Source organism: Rhinoraja longicauda, chromosome 2 (genome assembly GCF_053455715.1).
Source record: "Rhinoraja longicauda isolate Sanriku21f chromosome 2, sRhiLon1.1, whole genome shotgun sequence".
NCBI classification, from domain to species: Eukaryota; Metazoa; Chordata; class Chondrichthyes; order Rajiformes; family Arhynchobatidae; genus Rhinoraja; species Rhinoraja longicauda.
In genome coordinates this window covers 42,941,780-42,961,034 of record NC_135954.1, presented here as the reverse complement: position 1 = coordinate 42,961,034, position 19,255 = coordinate 42,941,780, and the positions used below count along the sequence as shown (strand labels likewise).

The following is a 19,255-nucleotide window of genomic DNA, read 5'->3' as shown; positions in this document are numbered from 1 at the left end:
TTGTGAATAAATACCTTCGATTTGTACCAGCATCTGCAGTTATTTTCTTACACCCCCTCTTTTCTGTGCTTGATCCCCTTCCAATCTAACCAGTCTAGCAAGCTGCTACTGTCTGTGACACAGGCAGGGAGGGTCTTAAAGCAGTTAAAGGGAAATAAGCTACAATAATGATTCTTGAAAGCAAAAATGTGCCAAATACTTCTCATGAATTTGGGGATACAAGGAATTGCAGATGCCAGAATCCTGAGCAAAACACAAGATACTGGAGTAACTCAGCATGTCAGGCAGCATCTGTGCAGCTAATTGATAGATTGTAGGGGCACAGGGATTGGTCCAGACCATCGAACCCTCTGATTGGTAGAAGAGGTCAGGTGGTGCGCAGGTAAAGGTGCAAGGCAGTCTGGTTTAGAACTCCGAGAGAGACAGTAAGATTTATGGTTGTCTGTCGTTTGGTGCGTTGGTTGTCACGGTTGTTAATACTACAATAAACGTCTACCTCAACGTACTTCGCCTACGACTCGCCATAGTGGTGACCCCGACGTGATCACAGATCACCAAGATGTCCCATCGGGAGGCATCGACGCCGAACGCAGTCGGCGTTCATCTGCCCCCGTTCTGGGCTCACCAACCACGCCTGTGGTTCGCCCAAGCGGAGGCACAGTTCCACCTCCGGGGAATACAGGAGGACGAGACCAGGTTCTACCATCTACTGAGCGTCCTGCCGCCGGAGACGTCCGCACGGGTCGCACAGTACGTCACCGACCCGCCAGAAACCGACAAGTATGCGGGCCTCAAGTCGCTGCTGCTGAAAACCTTTGGGCGCAGCCAACAACAGCAGGCCAGCACACTCCTGCACTTACCTGAGCTCGGGGACCGACCGCCGTCGGTCCTCATGACGGAGATGATGACTCTAGCGGGAGAGCACACCAAATGCCTCATGTTCGAGGAGGCATTCCGCGAGAAGCTGCCAGAGGACGTTCGCGTAGTCCTAGCAGACGTTACTTTCGGGGACCCGATGGATTTCGCAGAAAAGGCGGACGCACTGGTCGCGGCAAAGGCGAGGCGCCCTGGCTCAGTAAATCGGGTTTCCACACCGGTGAGCGACCGACCGCGCGGCCAAGATGGCGCCCATCCGCCCGCCACTTTTCAAAAAACCCGCCAAGGTGCTACGTAGACGGCGGCCATTTTGGAAACAGGCCCGCGACATAGAAACACACCAGCGCGGCTGGTGTTTCTTTCATAGGCGGTGGGGAGCAGCGGCACGCAACTGTAGAAGCCCCTGCACATTCTCGGGAAATGCCTCGGCCGATCAAATGTAGAGGCAATCTCGATCGGCCAGAACCATCGCCTCTACCTTGCGTGATCAGGTAAGACTGGCCCCCCACTCATTGCGGTCAACGGCAGCCCTGTCCGTACCTACGGAACACGGGACATGTCCCTGTCCTTTGGTTCCAGGACCAACAACTGGACTTTCATCATCGCAGATGTAGGCCAGGCAATCCTGGGAGCGGATTTCCTTTGGGCTTTTTCATTGATCCCTGACGTCCGCGGGAAGAGCCTGCAGCCGTCATCCAGTAGCGTTGACCCCCCCGCTCCTTCGGTTTCCGTGTCATCCAGCCCGACCGTCCAGGCCGTCACCACGACCTCCGACCCGTTTGCTGCGATACTCGCTGAATTCCCGGAGCTCCTAGTCCAGCGATTCGACACACCTGCCGCCAAGCACGGAGTCGTGCACTTCATCCCTACGGAGGGACCGCCTGTTTTCGCCCGAGCCCGACGCCTACCCCCTGATAAGCTGGCAGTCGCTCGCGAAGAGTTCCTCACTTTGGAACGGCTGGGGATCATACGCCCGTCAGACAGCCCGTGGGCCTCACCGAACACATGATCCCAAAAGCATCTGGGGGGTGGAGACCATGTGGCGATTACCGACGTCTGAACGCCATCACCACGGCTGACCGATACCCGATCCTGCATATTCAGGATTTTTCTGCCAGCCTAGAGGGTGCCACGGTATTCTCAAAACTGGACTTAGTCCAAGGGTATCACCAGATCCCGGTTCGCCCTGCAGACATCCCTAAGACCGCCACGATCACCCCGTTCGGGCTTTTTGAGTGGCTGCGGATGCCTTTCGGCCTCAAAAACGCCGCCCAAGCGTTTCAACGCCTCATGGATCATGTGGGTCGGGGTATGCCTTTTGTGTTCATATATCTGGACGATATTCTCGTGGCAAGTCGATCGGCTCACGAACACCGGTCCCACCTGCGCTCCATATTCCAAAGGTTGCAGGACCACAGTCTGATCCTATACCCGTCCAAATGCCAATTCGGACTATCCTCAGTCGATTTCCTGGGTCATCGGATCACACAGGCCGGTGCCGTTCCCTTGCCCGAGAAGGTGGCTGCTATCCGCTCTTTCCCCCGCCCCGACACTATCAAAGGGTTACAAGAGTTTGTAGGCATGGTGAATTTTTACCACCGATTCGTCCCGGCGGCAGCTCGGATCATGCGCCCCCTTTTCCAATGCCTCGCGGGTAACCCCACCGAGCTCGTGTGGTCCCCTGCTGCCGACGCGGCTTTCGCGGCAGCCAAGCTGGCCCTCGCGAACGCCATCATGCTCGTCCACCCGCGCTCCTCTGCCCCCTCTGCCCCCACCGCCCTCACCGTCGATGCCTCCGGCGTGGCGGTGGGGGGCGTCTTAGAACAGCAGGTTAACGGCCTCTGGCACCCTTTGGCGTTTTTCAGCCGCCAGCTCACTCGCCCCGAAATAGCTTACAGTGCCTTCGATCGGGAACTCCTGGCCCTCTACCTGGCGATCCGTCATTTTCGCTATTTTTTAGAGGGTCGCTTTTTCGTGGCTTTCACTGACCACAAGCCACTGACGTTTGCTTTTTTGAAGGTTTCCGATCCGTGGTCGGCCCGCCAGCAGAGACACCTCACTTTCGTTTCGGAATTTACCACCGACGTTCGGCACATTGCGGGAAAACTAAACGCCGTGGCGGATGCCCTGTCCAGACCGGCGGTTTCCCCGGTTGCCGAGGTAAGTTCCGGGGTGGATTTCCAGGAGCTCGCGGAGGCTCAGCGCCAGGTCACATTGCATCTCCCCTTCTCCCAATCGGTCACCATTCAGGTAATACTCTGCTTTCCTGTTCTTGCCGCCAAAGTGGATAACCTCACATTTATCCACATTATATTGCATCTGCCATGCATTTGCCCACTCGCCTAATCTATCCAAGTCACTCTGCAGCCTCCTAGCATCCTCCTCGCAGCTAACACTGCCACCGAGCTTCGTGTCATCCGCAAACTTAGAGATGTTGCATTCAATTCCCTCGTCCAAATCATTAATATACACTGTAAATAACTGGGGTCCCAGCACTGAGCCTTGCTGTACCCCACTAGTCACTGCCTGCCATTCTGAAAAGGACCCGTTTATTCCTACTCTTTGCTTCCTGTCCGCCAACCAATTTTCTATCCACCTCAACACTGAACCCTCAATACCGTGTGCTTTAAGTTTGTACACCAATCTCTTATGTGGGACCTTGTCGAAGGCCTTCTGAAAGTCCAGCCTTTGGACCCAGACCAGCCCGTCACAGCGGCTCAACCTCCTCGCCGGGGCCGACCTCCGGCCGCAGCTCCCGTACAGCAGTTTTCCCCCTCGCTGCCCCCGTTCGGGACTCCTCTTCCCCCGGTCGCCTTGCCACTGCCGCCTCCGGCTCCGTCAGTTCCCCCTCCTCCCGCGGTGCCGGTTTCCCCGTCCCCACCCCCGGCGGGGCCTCCCTCTCCTCTCCGCACCCGCTCCGGTCGGGTGGTCCGGGCACCTGCCCGGTACCGCGCCGAGGGTTCTGGGGGGGGGTCATGTAGGGGCACAGGGATTGGTCCAGACCATCGAACCCTCTGATTCATAGAAGAGGTCAGGTGGTGCGCAGGTAAAGGTGCAAGGCAGTCTGGTTTAGAACTCCGAGAGAGACAGTAAGAATTATGGTTGTCTGTCGTTTGGTGCGTTGGTTGTCACGGTTGTTAATATTACAACAAACGTCTACCTCAACGTACTTCGCCTACGACTCGCCATAAGATGATATTTTGGGTCAGGACCCTTCTTCAGACTGATTGTAGTGGGGGGGGGGGGGGGGGGAGAGGGCTGGAAAAAAAAGTGGATATGGGACAAAGCCTGTCAATTGATAGGTGGATACAGGTTGGACGGGGGGTGGGGGTTGGCTGATGTGTGGAGTTTGTGACAAAGACAAGAGGTGAAAAGGAGACAAAGGGATGTCTAATAAGGAGAGATGTGTAGCAACATGTAAAGCCAGAGGGAAGGAATAGGTGAATGGGAATGGAGGGTGGGAAAAGGCAGAATCCTGGGAGAAATGGGTGAGCATCAGGCCTGTGCAGGGTGGGACACAGCAAAGAAAGAGGGATGATGGGGGTATTACTAAAATTCAATGTTCATATTGTTGGCTTGTAAGCTACTCACAAGATCCTGTTCCAGTTTGCACGTGGCCTCAGTCTGGCATTGGAAGAGGCCAAGGACAGAAATGTCAGTATGAGAATGGGAAGGGAAGTTAAAATAGTTGGCAATCCAGCAGGTTTTGGTGGACAGAACGCAAGTGTTCAGCGAAACAGTTGCCAAATCTATACCTGGTCTCGCCGATATGAGGGGGGACATGTCTGGAGCACCAAATGTTGTAGATGAGATTTGAAGAGGTGTATGTAAACCTCTGCCTCACCTGGAAAGGCTACTGGGGTCCTTGAATGGAGGTGCGGGAGGAGGTAGAGGGAAAGGTGATACACCTTTTGCAGTTGTAGGAGAAAGTACGTAGGGAGAGTGTGGGTGGGGTGATCATCTCCTTTTAATTTCATAACTCCATCCATTTAGCCCCATTAATGTCAGCTTTGATATCTGCTGTGATACTCTCCTTAATAAATAAAACAACTCCCCCGCCTCATTTACCCTCACTTCTATCTCACCTGTCGCACCTGTATCCTGGAACATTAAGCTGCCAGTCCTGTCCCTTCCATCGCCAGGTTTCTGTAATGGCTAAAATGTCCCAGTCGCATGTACCTATCCACACCCTTAGTAAATCTGTTTTACCTGTCAGGTCTTTAGCATTGAAATAAATGCTATTTAATCCAAACGTCTTTCCTTGCTTCCTGCTATGTTCCTGCCAATCCTGTCTACTGAAGTTGCTGTAATTGACTTTTGTACCGACGTCTAGCCTCCCACCTGCCTCAATACTGCATTGGATCCTGTCCCCTCCCAATCTACTCTAAACCATCCCAATAGCACTAACAAATCTGCCCACTAGGATATTGGCCCACATGCAATTCAGATGCAACCCGTCCCTCTGGTCACCTCTGCCCCAGAGGAGATCCCAATGGTAAAAAAATCAGAATCCCTGCCCCCTGCACAAAATACTCAGCCACCTGCCTATCTGCCTATCATGTGGCACTAGGAGTAATCTGGAGATCACTACCCCTGAGGTCTCTGCTTTTTCATCTTTTATCTAAATCCCAATATTCACTCCGCCGGACCCTATCCCTTTTATTTATCCCCTATGTAATTTGCACCAATGTGTACAATGACCTCTGGTTGCTCATCCTCCACCTTGAGAATGGCCTGCAGCCACTCTGAGATATCCTGCACCCTGGCAGCACACCATGATGGAGTCTCATTTGCTGTCACAGAATCTTTTGTCTGTCCTCCTAACAAACGAGTCTCCTGTCACTATAGTTCTGTCTGACTTGACCCGACTTTGCTGCGCCTCATTACACAAAAAAACCAGACATTACCTTATCCTGCATCTTCCTCCGATCGACCTCCTGGCCGAAGCTGCACAAGCCACAGCCTCAGAACTAATCCACAACAAAGCACTTAGCTTCAACACAGCCTCTCCCAACATGGCCATTCAACTTGCAGGACCCAAAATCAACATAATTAACCTGTTCAGTGCCACCCCCGAGTATACTCGGGTCATGGCCAATAGTGAAAAAAAACCCATGGCATTGAACAGGTTAAAGATTACGAAAGATGTTTATAACATTTATTCTCCCAGTGGATCTGATTGGACATGTGGTGAGTACTGCAAGGATGATATAAATTTATAACATTGTAAATAATATCTGTTCCTAAATTATGAAATAAAATACCCCAGAAGCAGGAATATTTCAATATCCCTGCCGATTACCGCAGACATACGAGAAGAAAAACTGGAATCCTTTGTACATCCTTTTGCAGTCATTCTGAGTAGCATAAGCACTGGATCAAGTACAGGTACACCATCGATTTTCCGGCACCCTTGGTCCTAGAGCCTTGCTGGATTATCCATTTGTCCATCTATCCAACAGAGGTCACGTAATAATAATTCTAGAATACACCTCTGATCCACTAATTATATCCCTCCCGTGAGTCTATGGACTGCTAGAAACTTAAAGAATTAACAATTAACACAACTTCTGTACTTTTCTTCCCAATCATCTCCACCCACCATTCACCCTGATTTCCCCATTCCCTGACCCCCTGGTGTCTCCACCCTCAATTGAACTTACTCCATGTCCCTGATCTTTTCTCTATTGCTGATTACTCCCTCAATCCTTTCCATGCTGTACCATGATATCAGGTTCCCGAGTTCAGGATTGATATACTGTTGTATGCAATGCTTTAGACATCAAGTTATTAACTATTGGACCCTCATAGACTCTGCCAGGCTGCATGGATCCCTACTCAAGCCCATTATCACTTTTAATACCCCCCAAAAAAAAACATGCAAGCTATAAATTGTCACAGAAAGTAGACTCAACTATTGATCTAATATAATGATAATTTAATTACAAAATTTAATTGAGGTTTTCTCCATGTTCGTCTAAGAATGTCATTGAGAGTAACATTTTCTGTGACACACTTTTACATTCATGCTGCTAAATTAGTTCACAAAAGTATTCGACAAATGAATGAGGCAGTTCAATGACCACAAAATCCTCATTATGCCAAAAAAGAAAACAAGCTAGAAATTTTACACATTCTCACAGAGGCCAGTGGTCATGTGGCTACATGCATGAGGAGGCCAGTGGCCATTTCTGGAGACATCAAGCAGCGTGCAATACATATTTTGACATCAATTGTGCGACAGTGTTGTGCACGTACAAAGCCCATGATTAGCCATGTTCACACACTGCAGAATCCCTTACAGTGGATTGAGGATAACTTTGGTTTTAATTTAAGCATTTCCAAGCCTTCCTACTTCACTTGGAGAGTCCAAGCATCCTTTAATCATGCCATAGAGACTCGGCATAGAAACAGGCCCTTTGGCCCACCGAGTCCACACTGACTATCAACTACCCATTTACAATAATCCTACATTAATCCTATTTTTAAATTCTCTATACATTCTCATCAACTGTCCTCATATTCTACTGCTTACCTACACAGGTTCTTTTCACTCTCTTGCAGAATTTACAGTGCTCAATTAATCTACCAATCCAGATTTTAGGGATGTGGGCAGCAACCAAAGCACCCAAAATAAACCCAGGCAGTCATGGGGAGACCGTGCAAACTTGGTGCAAACAGAACCGAAGGTCAGGATTGAACCTTGGTTTCTGATATAGCAAGCTACCGGTTCTATTAACTGTACAACTGTGCCGCCCATCTTCTTGGTGGTAAGTTTTTCTTTAAGTACTGCTTTAATGCATCTTTTTAAAGTACAGTACAATTTCTAGATATCGAAAAGCAAACAACTGTAGTGCAGGATCAGTGGTAAATTAAGATTACACAATCTTTAATCAAACATTTTAATCTGTATAACTTTGAAACTTAGTCTCTGAATCAAAAGATAGTATGGCACTCTACTGCACTAAGAGGTAGCATGACTTTAAATTTCTGATTTCCATCTTTCACTGTTGGTCCTTGAATACTCCCATTGACTTTCAGCTATAATGTGACAGAGGCATACCCTTTTACAGGTGTTATTAGTTCTTATTTTGCCTCTCTAGAGGAAATTGGGCAATGCTTTCCATACTGATATTTCTGTTAAGGGCCTCCTCCATTGAAACAGTGAGGCCACGTGCAAACTGTAGGAACAGCACCTCATATTCTACTTGGGTAGCTTACAACCCAATGGTATGAACAATGAATTCTCAATTTTTAGGTAACTAAACCACATCTCCTCCCTCTTCTTCCCCATCTCCCTTTATTCCCCCCCCCCCGTGCCCCACCTGGACTCACACTTATTTCTCACCTCCCCCTCCCACCTACATTCCTTCCTCTTGCTTTTCAATACGTAATTCTTCGATCCTTTTGTCTCATTCCTTCTGTATTTTCATCTTTGGCCTTTGTCCATCTGCCTATGAAAACCTCCCCTCACCTGTTTCCACTTTCTATTTGCCAGGCTTTGTCCTGCCCATCCTCTCTTCCAGCTTTCTTTCCCCATCCTCTACAATTAGGCTGATGAAGGGTCCCAATCCGAAACAATCCCTATCCATGTACTCCATAGATGCTGCCTGACCGGCTAAGTTACTCCAGTACTTTGTGATATCTGTTCTTCAGTTATGTTTTGCTGATTGTATTTTGCCCTAATATCTTGTTTTTGTTGTAGTCATGTTCTTTTCACTTTCTTGCAGAATTTGTGTAATACATGTATACTTTATGGTTTGTATGTTACCCGCCTAAGTGCCAGTTATACCTGTACCTCACCGTACTTGTGCACATGACAATAAACTTGCCTTGACAAATATCTAATTTCTACTACTTGGTGTTAGTAGAACTAGATTGACACACGACTGATATCTGAATTTCTAACCTGTTATCCTTTGTGTGCAAGTGTGCTGTCATATTCCAGTGTTGTTGCTTTAGATCCTCACTGAGTGTAGCAGATTTGAATGTGAGTTCACCAAACAAATCTACGAGCCAAGTCAGACGGGATATCCCACTAAAGGCAGGGAATCCGTTGTGTTGCCTATTCAAAGGTCCACCTAGAAGATAATAAGGATTTTTAATGCCTTTGCTTTGCAGCAACAATACTCTTCAAATGTAAGCAGATAAAAATAATTTGATGAGATATCCTACACAATACAATTATGATAAATATCTTTAAAATAATTGGCGACACGAGACAGCAAATGTTAGAATCTTGAGCAGAGAACTGTTGGAGGAACTCAGTGGGTCAGGCAGCATCTGTAGAGGGAAATGAATAGATGAACAGTTCCTTTTCGCATGCAAGAATTCATCCCATCAGATACTCTAGAGCTGCTTCTTGATCCCATGGCCTCAAAGTACATTGATTCTTGCATTGGTTGCTGCCAGTTCAGTATCTAGTTCCAGTTGATCTTTCTTTCTTCTCAGTTGTTCTTTTATTTTCAATTGTCCTCTCAATTGTTCTTCCTCTCTTTTCAATTGTTCTTCTTGTGCCTCAATCTCATGCTTGTCTTTCAGGGCGGCAACCCGTTCCATGAGAGCAGCCTTTTCTGCCTGAGCTTTAATGCGAGCAGAGGATGTTGAAGATGCACATGATGAAGAACTAGATTTGTGGCTTAATTTAGGTTTTACGACATTTGAAACACTGTCATCAGGTCCAATGTCATTTGAGTTTACAACACTCTGTTGTGTGGCACCTCCAGCAATGGAGTGTGTAGTTTGCTGACCAACATCAGATAACCACACCTTTGCATCTTGTATAAAGCCGTTAAATGCTTCCATGGCTTCCATTGTTTGTTGAACCCATTGATTTTACCTTTCGAGTTCCATCTTCAGGCAGTGGTAAATTCACCAATGACTTGTAGTTTTCTTTGATTTCATCACAGAGCTTGATTAATTGAATCAGGTTAGATTGTACTTCATTTACATTTTCATTTGATTTCATGAGCTCTTTCAGCATTTCCATTAACCATAGCTTGAATGAACAATTCCAAGCCTTTGCCAGTGTATTTAATAACCCTTTTTTCCTTTTCAGAATCCTTTCCGATATCGCCATCTTGTGACTGAGCATCAGATCTGACCACAGACAAAATTGTACATTATCCCTTTAAGCTGTGGCAGCACAAAAATTTCAAACAACTGATATTATTGCGATTCTCAAGGTCACTTCTTTGTTCTCAATTCTCCATTACAGCAGCCGTTTTCCAATACAGCCTATCATATCTAGCTTCTCCAATAACACTTAATGCTGTACGTACCCACTTTCCCTGCGTGTTGGCTTTCGGGGTTTCCAATCTCCGTTAGTCAGATAAGCGCAGGTGGCGACCCTGTCCAGTTGATTGGGCATAGCGGCGTCAGGCTTGTGAAATAAAACAATCCTTGTTCCGTCCAGTTGATTCACAAGCTCCAGTCTCACTCATAGAGCCAGTTCTCACTTAAAATGTAATGGCAACTTTCCGACTTTTCCAGCGACTTCTTTTCCACTTGCCATTACTACACAGGAAGTAGGAGTGATCTTACGCAGACCTAATAGAACAGATCTTCCAGTCGTTATTTCCAGTTTAATTGGTTGATTATTGAAGTAGTTGTACAAACGAGGAGATGGACATACCAGGCTTACTTTATTCCGCATACAAGTTGTGGCTGGCTGCTCAGTCCCAGGTCTCCGGTCTGTCCAGTTCCGGTGAGATCTGTATGCTCTCCCTCCCTGTGTCTGCCACTCGCTGTCCCTAATGCCCACATATATACACCACCCTGTACATCTAATGACCGCCCCCAAGTGTCCAAAATAATACAGCAAGATATATCTAGACAAAATAATATAATATGCCAACAGTAGCTAGTCTAAACATAAATGGCCCCGACAACTGCAGTTTGGAGCTAGTAATTAACTGTTGGATGAACTCAATGGGTGAAGCAGCATCCCTAGTGGGTGAAGAGCAAAAAGGATAGTTGGCATTTCGGGTCGAGTCCCTGCATCAGGATCCGCAATGAGTTCCTCCAGCATTTTTTTTCTCCACTACAGCTTACAGGTTTGGTTCAGTAAAAAACCTTCCATTTATTATATGACTTTCGTGCTAAAGTATTTTACAGTCAAAAAATAAAATTCATTAAAGTATAGTTATTGATCTTGCATAAAAGGCTGTTAACTGATGCTGTCTCAATTTAAATATAGGGCATTCACTAGTGTTATGAATACTAGGACAGTGCAACCGCAATAGTCCTTAGTTGTTTTATTTTCCTCACCAGTCACACACAAAAAAAAAGTATGGCCAACATGTAGATTAGTGAAGAGTTGAGAATCCTCAAATGGTAGAAAAGGAAAAATGCAAAATATATACTCTTATAAGATTCCTTTTGTGATCTTAGAACATTCTAAAGTGTGGTAAAACAGTGGAATGGTTTGAATATGTACAAATGCAAGTCCCTTCATTATTTTGGTTGAAAATAATAAAATAATTTGCATTTGTAAGCACCCCCCTGCTTTACAACGTTTCCTCACCTATTGTCACAATGTGGCAGAGTAATCTGTTGTAGACGGAGGAAACTCCTTACATCAGCTATCACTTTGGTAAATTAAACAGACATGTTAATAGCAAAATTTGTGGAAACAAGTTTTCACTTTTTCATATCATAATGTTAATTTATGCTGCTTTTCAGGTGCAGGTATTTGGTTATTATGGCTACCTGTGAAATGTAGAGTACCCTCCATCAGTTCTTTTCTGGTCACTTTTTGTTTCAACAGATTGTACTCTGCTGTCAGTAGTTCTATGTGCTCCACATGTAAAATCTTTCCTGCATATCAGAAAAAAATGCATAACATCAGCGTATAAACAGTAGATAATAACATTTCATATTCTAGAACAGATTGAAATGATTAATTCTGCATGTACCTCTTGTCATGTTTCCCTCTGTTATAAAATATCAACATTTATATTGTGCTGGAAGTTGTGATTGAAAGCTTATGACGGTGTAATTATACCCTTTAGTCCAGGTAATACCACAATATCTTGGTTTACTCCTCTCAATTTTTCAGCCAGTATTGTAGAAAAGCTTTCAATCAACACTACGTTTCAGTGTCCATGTTTGCAATTTAAAGACATACAAATCACTTTTGATTTTCTACCAGTTAATCCCACATGGCATTAAATACGGAGACATTGTAATGTTCTTTGAGCTGATCTCCAGTTGGAAGTCAATAGTTTAAGTTATGTAAAAATGATAAATGTACATTGAATGCAATAAATTTATATGTCATATTATATTGTATTCAAAATTTTATGGGAAATTCATTCTTTAGATGATACAAAGCAATAAACATAAAGTTAAATTTTGCAATGGTTCAATACTCTGAGTTAAATCTGTACAACTACAGAAATTGGGTGAAGAGGTCATAACCCATGGGTTTCATAATTACACCTCACAATAAAATGAGGAGTGCATCAATATGAAAGTAATAGATTGTATGTGTTTTAAAATCTTCCTTGATCCACTCCCCCATTATTATCTTTGCTTTGGTCAAAATATATTCATGGGAGAAATGCTTTAATTGGAAAAATCAGATGCAATGTGCACCTCAATTTGTGTGCCCACTACATCTATTGATTACGAGCGATTGGGTGTGGCCTGAATCATAGGTTCCTCTCCATAGTTGTGGGGAGGAAGGCAGTTCCCCAGGAGACCAATGTCCCGTTACTCTCTTCCATATCTATTGCTCCACTTCCTGCATCCCATTTCCATCATTTCCCCTACCCCCATCCTTCCCCCCCCCTTTTTCCCTGACTAATCCACTACCAATCAAACCAGTCTAGCAAACTGCTTCTGTTTGTGGGGGTTTTTAATGAAGAACTAGACCAAGTGGACCCGTTGGGTCCAAAGCTTCATTGGTGCAGCACCCTCTCCTCCCCCCCCCCCCCTCCGCTCCCCTTCCCTTCCCCCTTCCCCACCCCCTCTTCCCCTTATCTCCATTAAACTCACATATCTCCATTAAACTTTCCCCTTTCACATTATAGCTATGCCCTCTAATTGTGGACATTTCCACTCTGGGGAAAAAAAGGTTCTAACTGTCTACCCCTCTCAATTTTATATGCTTCTGTCAAACTCCCCTCAACCTCTGGCATTCCAGAGAAAATAATCCAAGTCTATCCAACCTCTCCCTTTAATCCAGGCAGCATTCTGGTAAACCTCTCCAAACCTTCCACATGGATAATGTGAGAGGGGATGTGAATACCGAAGTTAAAGTGTTGTATAGGAATGCGCGAAGTATAAAAAAATAAAGTGGATGAGCTTGAGGCTCAGTTAGATATTGGCAAGTATGATGTTGTGGGAATTAGACATGGCTGCAAGAGGACCAGGGCTGGGAATTGAATATTCAGGGGTATACGTCCTATCGAAAAGACAGACAAGTGGGCAGAGGGGATGGAGTAGCTCTGTTGGTAAGGAATTAAATTCAGTCCCTTGTGAGGGGTGACGCAGAATCGGGAGATGTAGAGTCAGTATGGATAGAACTGAGGAATTGTACGGGTAAAAAGACCCTAATGGGAGTTATCTACAGGCCCCTAAACAGTAGCCTGGATCTAGGGTGCAAGTTAAATCAAGAGTTAAAATTGGCATGTCGCAAAGGTAATGCCACAGTGGTTATGTGGGATTTCATCATGCAGGTAGACTGGGAAAATCAGGTTGGTACTGGACCCCAAGAAAGGGAATTTGTCGAGTGCCTCCGAGATGGATTCTTAGAGCAGCTTGCACTGGAGCATACCAGGGAGAAGGCAATTCTGGATTTAGTATTGTGTAATGAACCAGATTTGATAAGGGAACTCAAGGTAAAGGAGCCATTAGGAGATAGTGACCATAATAGGATAAGTTTTAATCTACAATCTGAGAGGGAGAAAGGAAAATCAGAAGTGTCAGTAATACAGTTGAGCAAAGGGGACTATGGAGGCATGAGGAAGGAGCTGGCCAAAGTTGACTGGAAAGAGACCCTAGCAGGGATGACAGCGGAACAACAATGGCAGGTATTTCTGGGAATAATACAGAAGATGCAGGATTTCCCTGGTGTGGGACGAATAAAGTAATATATTATCAGTTCATTCCAAAGAGGAAGAAAGAATCTAAGGGGAGTTAGAGGCGACTGTGGCTGACAAGGGCAGACAAGGACAGTATAAAAATAAAAGAGAAGTATAACAAAACAAAGATGAGCGGGAAGCCAGAGGATTGGGTCACTTTTAAAGAGCAACAGACGATAACTTAAAAAGCAATACGGGGAGAAAAGATGAGGTACAAAGGAAAACTAGTCAAGAATATAAAGGAGGATAGTAAAAGCTTCTTTAGGTATGCGAAGAGGAAAAAAATAGTTAAGACAAATGAGCGTCCCTTGAAGACAGAAACAGGCGAATTTAGTATGGGGAACAAGGAAATGGCAGACGAGTTGAACAGGTACTTTGGATCTGTCTTTACTAAGGAAAACACAAACAATCTCCCAGATGTACTAGTGGCCAGAGGACCTAGGGTGACGGAGGAACTGAAGGAAATTCACATTAGGCAGGAAATTGTGTTGGGTAGACTGATGGGACTGAAGGCTGATAAATCCCCAGGGCCTGATGGTCTGCATCCCAGGGTACTTAAGGAAGTGGCTCCAGAAATCGTGGACGCATTGGTGATCATTTCCCAATGTTCTATAGATTCAGGATCAGTTCCTGTGGATTGGAGGGTAGCTAATGTTATCCCACTTTTTAAGAAAGGAGGGAGAGAGAAAACAGGGAATTATACACCAGTTAGCCTGACATCGGTGGTGGGGAAGATGCTGGAGTAAATTATAAAAGATTTGAAAGATGGTATGCAGAAATGCGTAGTTGTATCCCATTAGAAAAAGCAACGTATAATCTGAGAAATGGATATGACTTCTTCTTGAAGGTGTGGAACCCATTCATTTTAAAGCTAGGATTAAGAATTGGAAATATTTAAATTCAGGATTGTTTTGATACCTTTAATAAGAATTTAATAAGAAATTACCCGGAAGTGTCTCCTTCTGGACTCCAGGTTTCTTTCTTTCTCTCTTTCTTTTTCTTTTTCTTTTTCCTTCTTTTTAACTGGGGGGTGGGGGGAAGGGGGGGTGTGGGAGGGGAGATAATACAGAACAATACGTGTATAATCGAATTTATAATGTAGTTATTATTGCTTACTATGAAATGTAAAATGTATGAGTTCTGTTCAAACTTAAATTTAAAAATGAAATAGCGGCACATTTGGATAGCAGCAACAGGATTGGTCCGCGTCAGCATGGATTTACGAAGGGGAAATCATGCTTGACTAATCTTCTGGAATTTTTTGAGGATGTAACTAGGAAAATGGACAAAGGAGAGCCAGTGGATGTAGTGTACCTGGACTTTCAGAAAGCCTTTGATATGGTCCCACATAGGAGATCAATGGGCAAAATTAGAGCACATGGTATTGGGAGCAGGGTACTGACATAGATAGAAATTGGTTGGCGGACAGGAAACAAAGAGTAGGGATAAATGGGTCCCTTTCAGAATGGCAGGCAGTGACTAGTGGGGTATCGCAAGGTTCAACGCTGGGATTGCAGCTATTTACAATATACATTAATGACTTAGATGAAGGGATTAAAAGTACCATTAGCAAATTTGTAGATGACACAAAGCTGGGTGGCAGTGTGAAGTGTGAGGAGGATGCTATGAGGGTGCAGGGTGACTTGGACAGGTTGGGTGAGTGGGCAGATGCATGGCAGATGCAGTTTAATGTGGATAAATGTGAGGTTATTCACTTTGGTGGCAAGAACAGGAAGGCAGATTATAATCTGAATGATGTCAAATTGGGAAAAGGGGAAGTACAACAAGATCTGGGTGTCCTTGTTCATCAGTCACTAAAAGTAAGCATGCAGGTACAGCAGGCAGTGAAGAAAGCTAATGGCATGTTGGCCTTCATAACAAGATAAGTTGAGTACAGGAGCAAAGAGGTCCTTCTGCAGTTGTACAGGGCCCTAGTGAGACCACACCTGGAATATTGTGTGCAGTTTTGGTCTCCAAATTTGGGGAAGGACATTCTTGCTATTGAGGGAGTGCAGCGTAGGTTCACGAGATTAATTCCCAGGATGGCGGGACTGTCATATGTTGAAAGAATGGAGCGACTGGGCTAGTATACACTGGAATTTAGAAGGATGAGAGGGGATCTTATTGAAACATATAAGATTATTAAGGGATTGGACATGCTAGAGGTTGGAAACATGTTCCAAATGTTGGGGAAGTCCAGAACCAGGAGCCACAGTTTAAGAATAAGGGGTAGGCCATTTAGAACAGAGATGAGGAAATACTTTTTCACCCAAAGAGTTGTGAATCTGTGGAATTCTCTGCCTCAGAACGCAGTGGTGGCCGATTCTCTGGATGCTTTCAAGAAAGAGTTAGATAAACCTCTTAAAGATAGCGGAGTCAAGGGAAATGGGGAGAAAGCAGGAATGGGGTACTGATTGTGGATGACCAGCCATGATCACAGTGAATGGCGGTGCTGGCGTGAAGAGCCGAATGGCCTACTCCTGCATCTATTGTCTATTGTGCCTCTCAAAGTGCAACACCTCACACTTTCTCGAGTTAAACCCCATCTACCATTTCTCCACCCATTTCTGCAAATGTTCTATATCCTATTGTATCTTCTGACAGCCTTCGTCACTGTCTGCAACTACTCCAGGTTTGGTGTTGTCAGCAAACCTACTCACCAACTCATGTACATTTACATCCACGAAATTCACAAACAGCAGAGGTCCCAGCACAGATCCTGCGGAACTCCACTGGTCACAGACTTCCAACCAGAATATCTTCCTTCCATCACAACCCTCTGTTTTCTATGAATAAGCCAGTTCTTGGTATTAACCGTAGACATTCTCCTTATGTCTAACGTCCCTCACACCAGCTCGGATTAAACTGAAGAAGGGTCTCGACCCGAAACGTCACCCATTCCTTCTCTCCTGAGATGCTGCCTGACCTGCTGAGTTACTCCAGCATTTTGTGGATTAAACTTCATCTGTCACTACTAATCCCATTTCCGCAGATGATCTTCTGACAGCCTGTGGCACTTCACTGGTAACAGACCTCCAACCTGAGTATCTTCCTTCCACAACCCTCTTCTATGAATAAGCCATTCTGAATCCCGTGCCTCTTAATCGTCGCGAATAGCCTACCATGAGGGTTTTATCAAAAGCCTTACTAAAATCCATGTATACACCATCCATCATCTACCTTCTTCAATCTCCTTCGTCACCTCAAAAAACTCAGGCTTACTAGTAAGACACAACCAGCTGTGTACAAAGCTATGCTATCCCTAATTGACCCATTCTATTCCAAATGGCAGTAAACCTACCCCAAAGAATTCTCTCCAATAGTTTCCGTACCACTGATGTGAGGCTCATTGGCCTATAGTTCCCTGTAATCTCTCTAATTCCCATCTTAAACAAAGGAACAACATTGCCCACTCTCCAGTCGTCTGGAACCTCACTTGTTGTGAGAGAAGAAACAAAGATCCTCATCAGGGCCCCTGCAATCTCCTCTCTTGCCTCCCTCAAAAACCCGAGATAGATCCTACCAGGCACTGGGGACATCCACCTTAATGCTCTTTTCCGATGTCAAACTGACCTGGCATATTTGTGTCCATCACACTGATCTTGTTGTCCTCCTTCTCGGTGAAGAGAGATGTAAAGTAATAATTTACTATTTCATTTATATCCTCTGACTCCAAGCATAGATGCCCTCCTTTATCCTTGGGATTTTCCTCAATCCGACCCACCAATGATATTTCATGGCCCCATTTAGCCCTCTAATCATCTACTTGAGTTTTTTACTACTCTCTTTATATTCCTTATAAGCCCCATCTGATGTCACCTTCTTAAACTTGACATACACTTCCTTTTTCTTCCTGACCAAGTCTACAACCTCCTTAGTCATCCACGATTGCCTTACCATGCCATCTTTATCCCTCCTCCTTACTGGAACATGCTGATCCCGAAAAGTCCCACGTAGTCACATGGAGAACGTACAAACTCCGTACAGACAGCACCCATAGTCACGATCCAACCCTGGTCTCTGGCGCTGTCGGGCAGCAACTCTACAGCTGCTCCACTGTGCCGCTCTGTCCTTTAAACAACTCCCAATAACAACTCCTCCCAGTCTACCCTCCCTAGCTCCTGTCTAATGACATTGTAATCTGCTTGCTCCAATTAAATACCTCCTTCCAACATTCATACCTATCCCTATTCAAAACAATCTTAAAATTTATGGAGTTGTGATCGCTATCTCCAAAATGCTCTTCCATTGTAACACCAGTCACCTGCCCAGGCTCATTTCCCAGTAAAAGTTACAGTAAGGTTCCTCCTCGCATCAGACTATCCACATACTGTTTAAGGGAACCATCTTGGATACACCTCACAAATTCTGCCCTGCCCAATCCATTTGCCCCAAGTCCCACTCAATCCTGGGGAAGTTAGTCATCCACCACAACATTGTGGTTCTTGCATCCTTCTGTAATCCAGTTACATATCTTATCCTCTATTTTAGGTAGTTTGGTTTATTATTGTCACATGTACCGCCACTACTGGGTGGCCTAAATCCCATTAGAGTAATTACGCCCTTCTTATTTTTTAGCTTTAGACGTACCCTCCAGAATGTCCTCTCTAAGAACTGCAGTGACATTCTCCTGTTTAATAAACAACTCCTCCACTTCTTACCTCCCTCTCTATCACGTGTCAAATATCGAAACCCAGGGATGTTGAGCTGCCAGACGCATCGCTCTGGCAACCGTTTCTGTAATGGCCACAACATAATTCCAAGCACTGATCCAGACACTAAATTCATCAGCTTTACTCACAATACTCCTTACATTGAAGTAAACACACTTCAGCCCATCCTTATCCCCATATTCCTGAACCTCTCCCTGTCTGTCCTTCCTTTGTGACTTGCTTGTCATAACCTTCACTTTCTCATCAGCCCTTCCATTTACTGACCTGCTGCTCTGGCTCTGGCTCTGGCTCCCACCCCCCTGCCATTTTGGTTTAAACCCTCCCTGAGTATTTTAACCTTTCACCCAATTCCTGATATGCACTGCGCAGGACCTCATCCCTTTCCCTACCCATGTTGTTTTGCCCACGTGCACAATGATTTCTGGCTGCTCATCCTTCCCCTTGAGAATGTTCTGCTGCTGCTCCGAGACATCCTGGACCCTCGGACAAGTTAGGCAACACACCATCCTGGAGTCCCGTTCTCTACCACAGAATCTCCTGTTTATCCCCCTACAAATGAGTTAGGGGCATGGACTGTCACTGAACTATCACTATCACTGTGCCTGACTTCACCCTATT

At 45.3% G+C, this 19,255-nt stretch overlaps 1 protein-coding gene across 1 annotated transcript in view; it reads right to left on the bottom strand.

Annotated features, from left to right (window-relative positions):
- Positions 1–19,255, bottom strand: part of blvra (biliverdin reductase A) — a 53,922-nt gene that overhangs the window by 10,510 nt on the left and 24,157 nt on the right. The window contains exons 5-6 of the mRNA XM_078418284.1: positions 11,587–11,694; positions 8,786–8,957 (exon numbers count right to left, since the gene is read on the bottom strand). Coding sequence (XP_078274410.1) covers positions 8,786–8,957; positions 11,587–11,694 — 280 coding nt within the window. The remainder of the gene's footprint in view (positions 1–8,785; positions 8,958–11,586; positions 11,695–19,255) is intronic.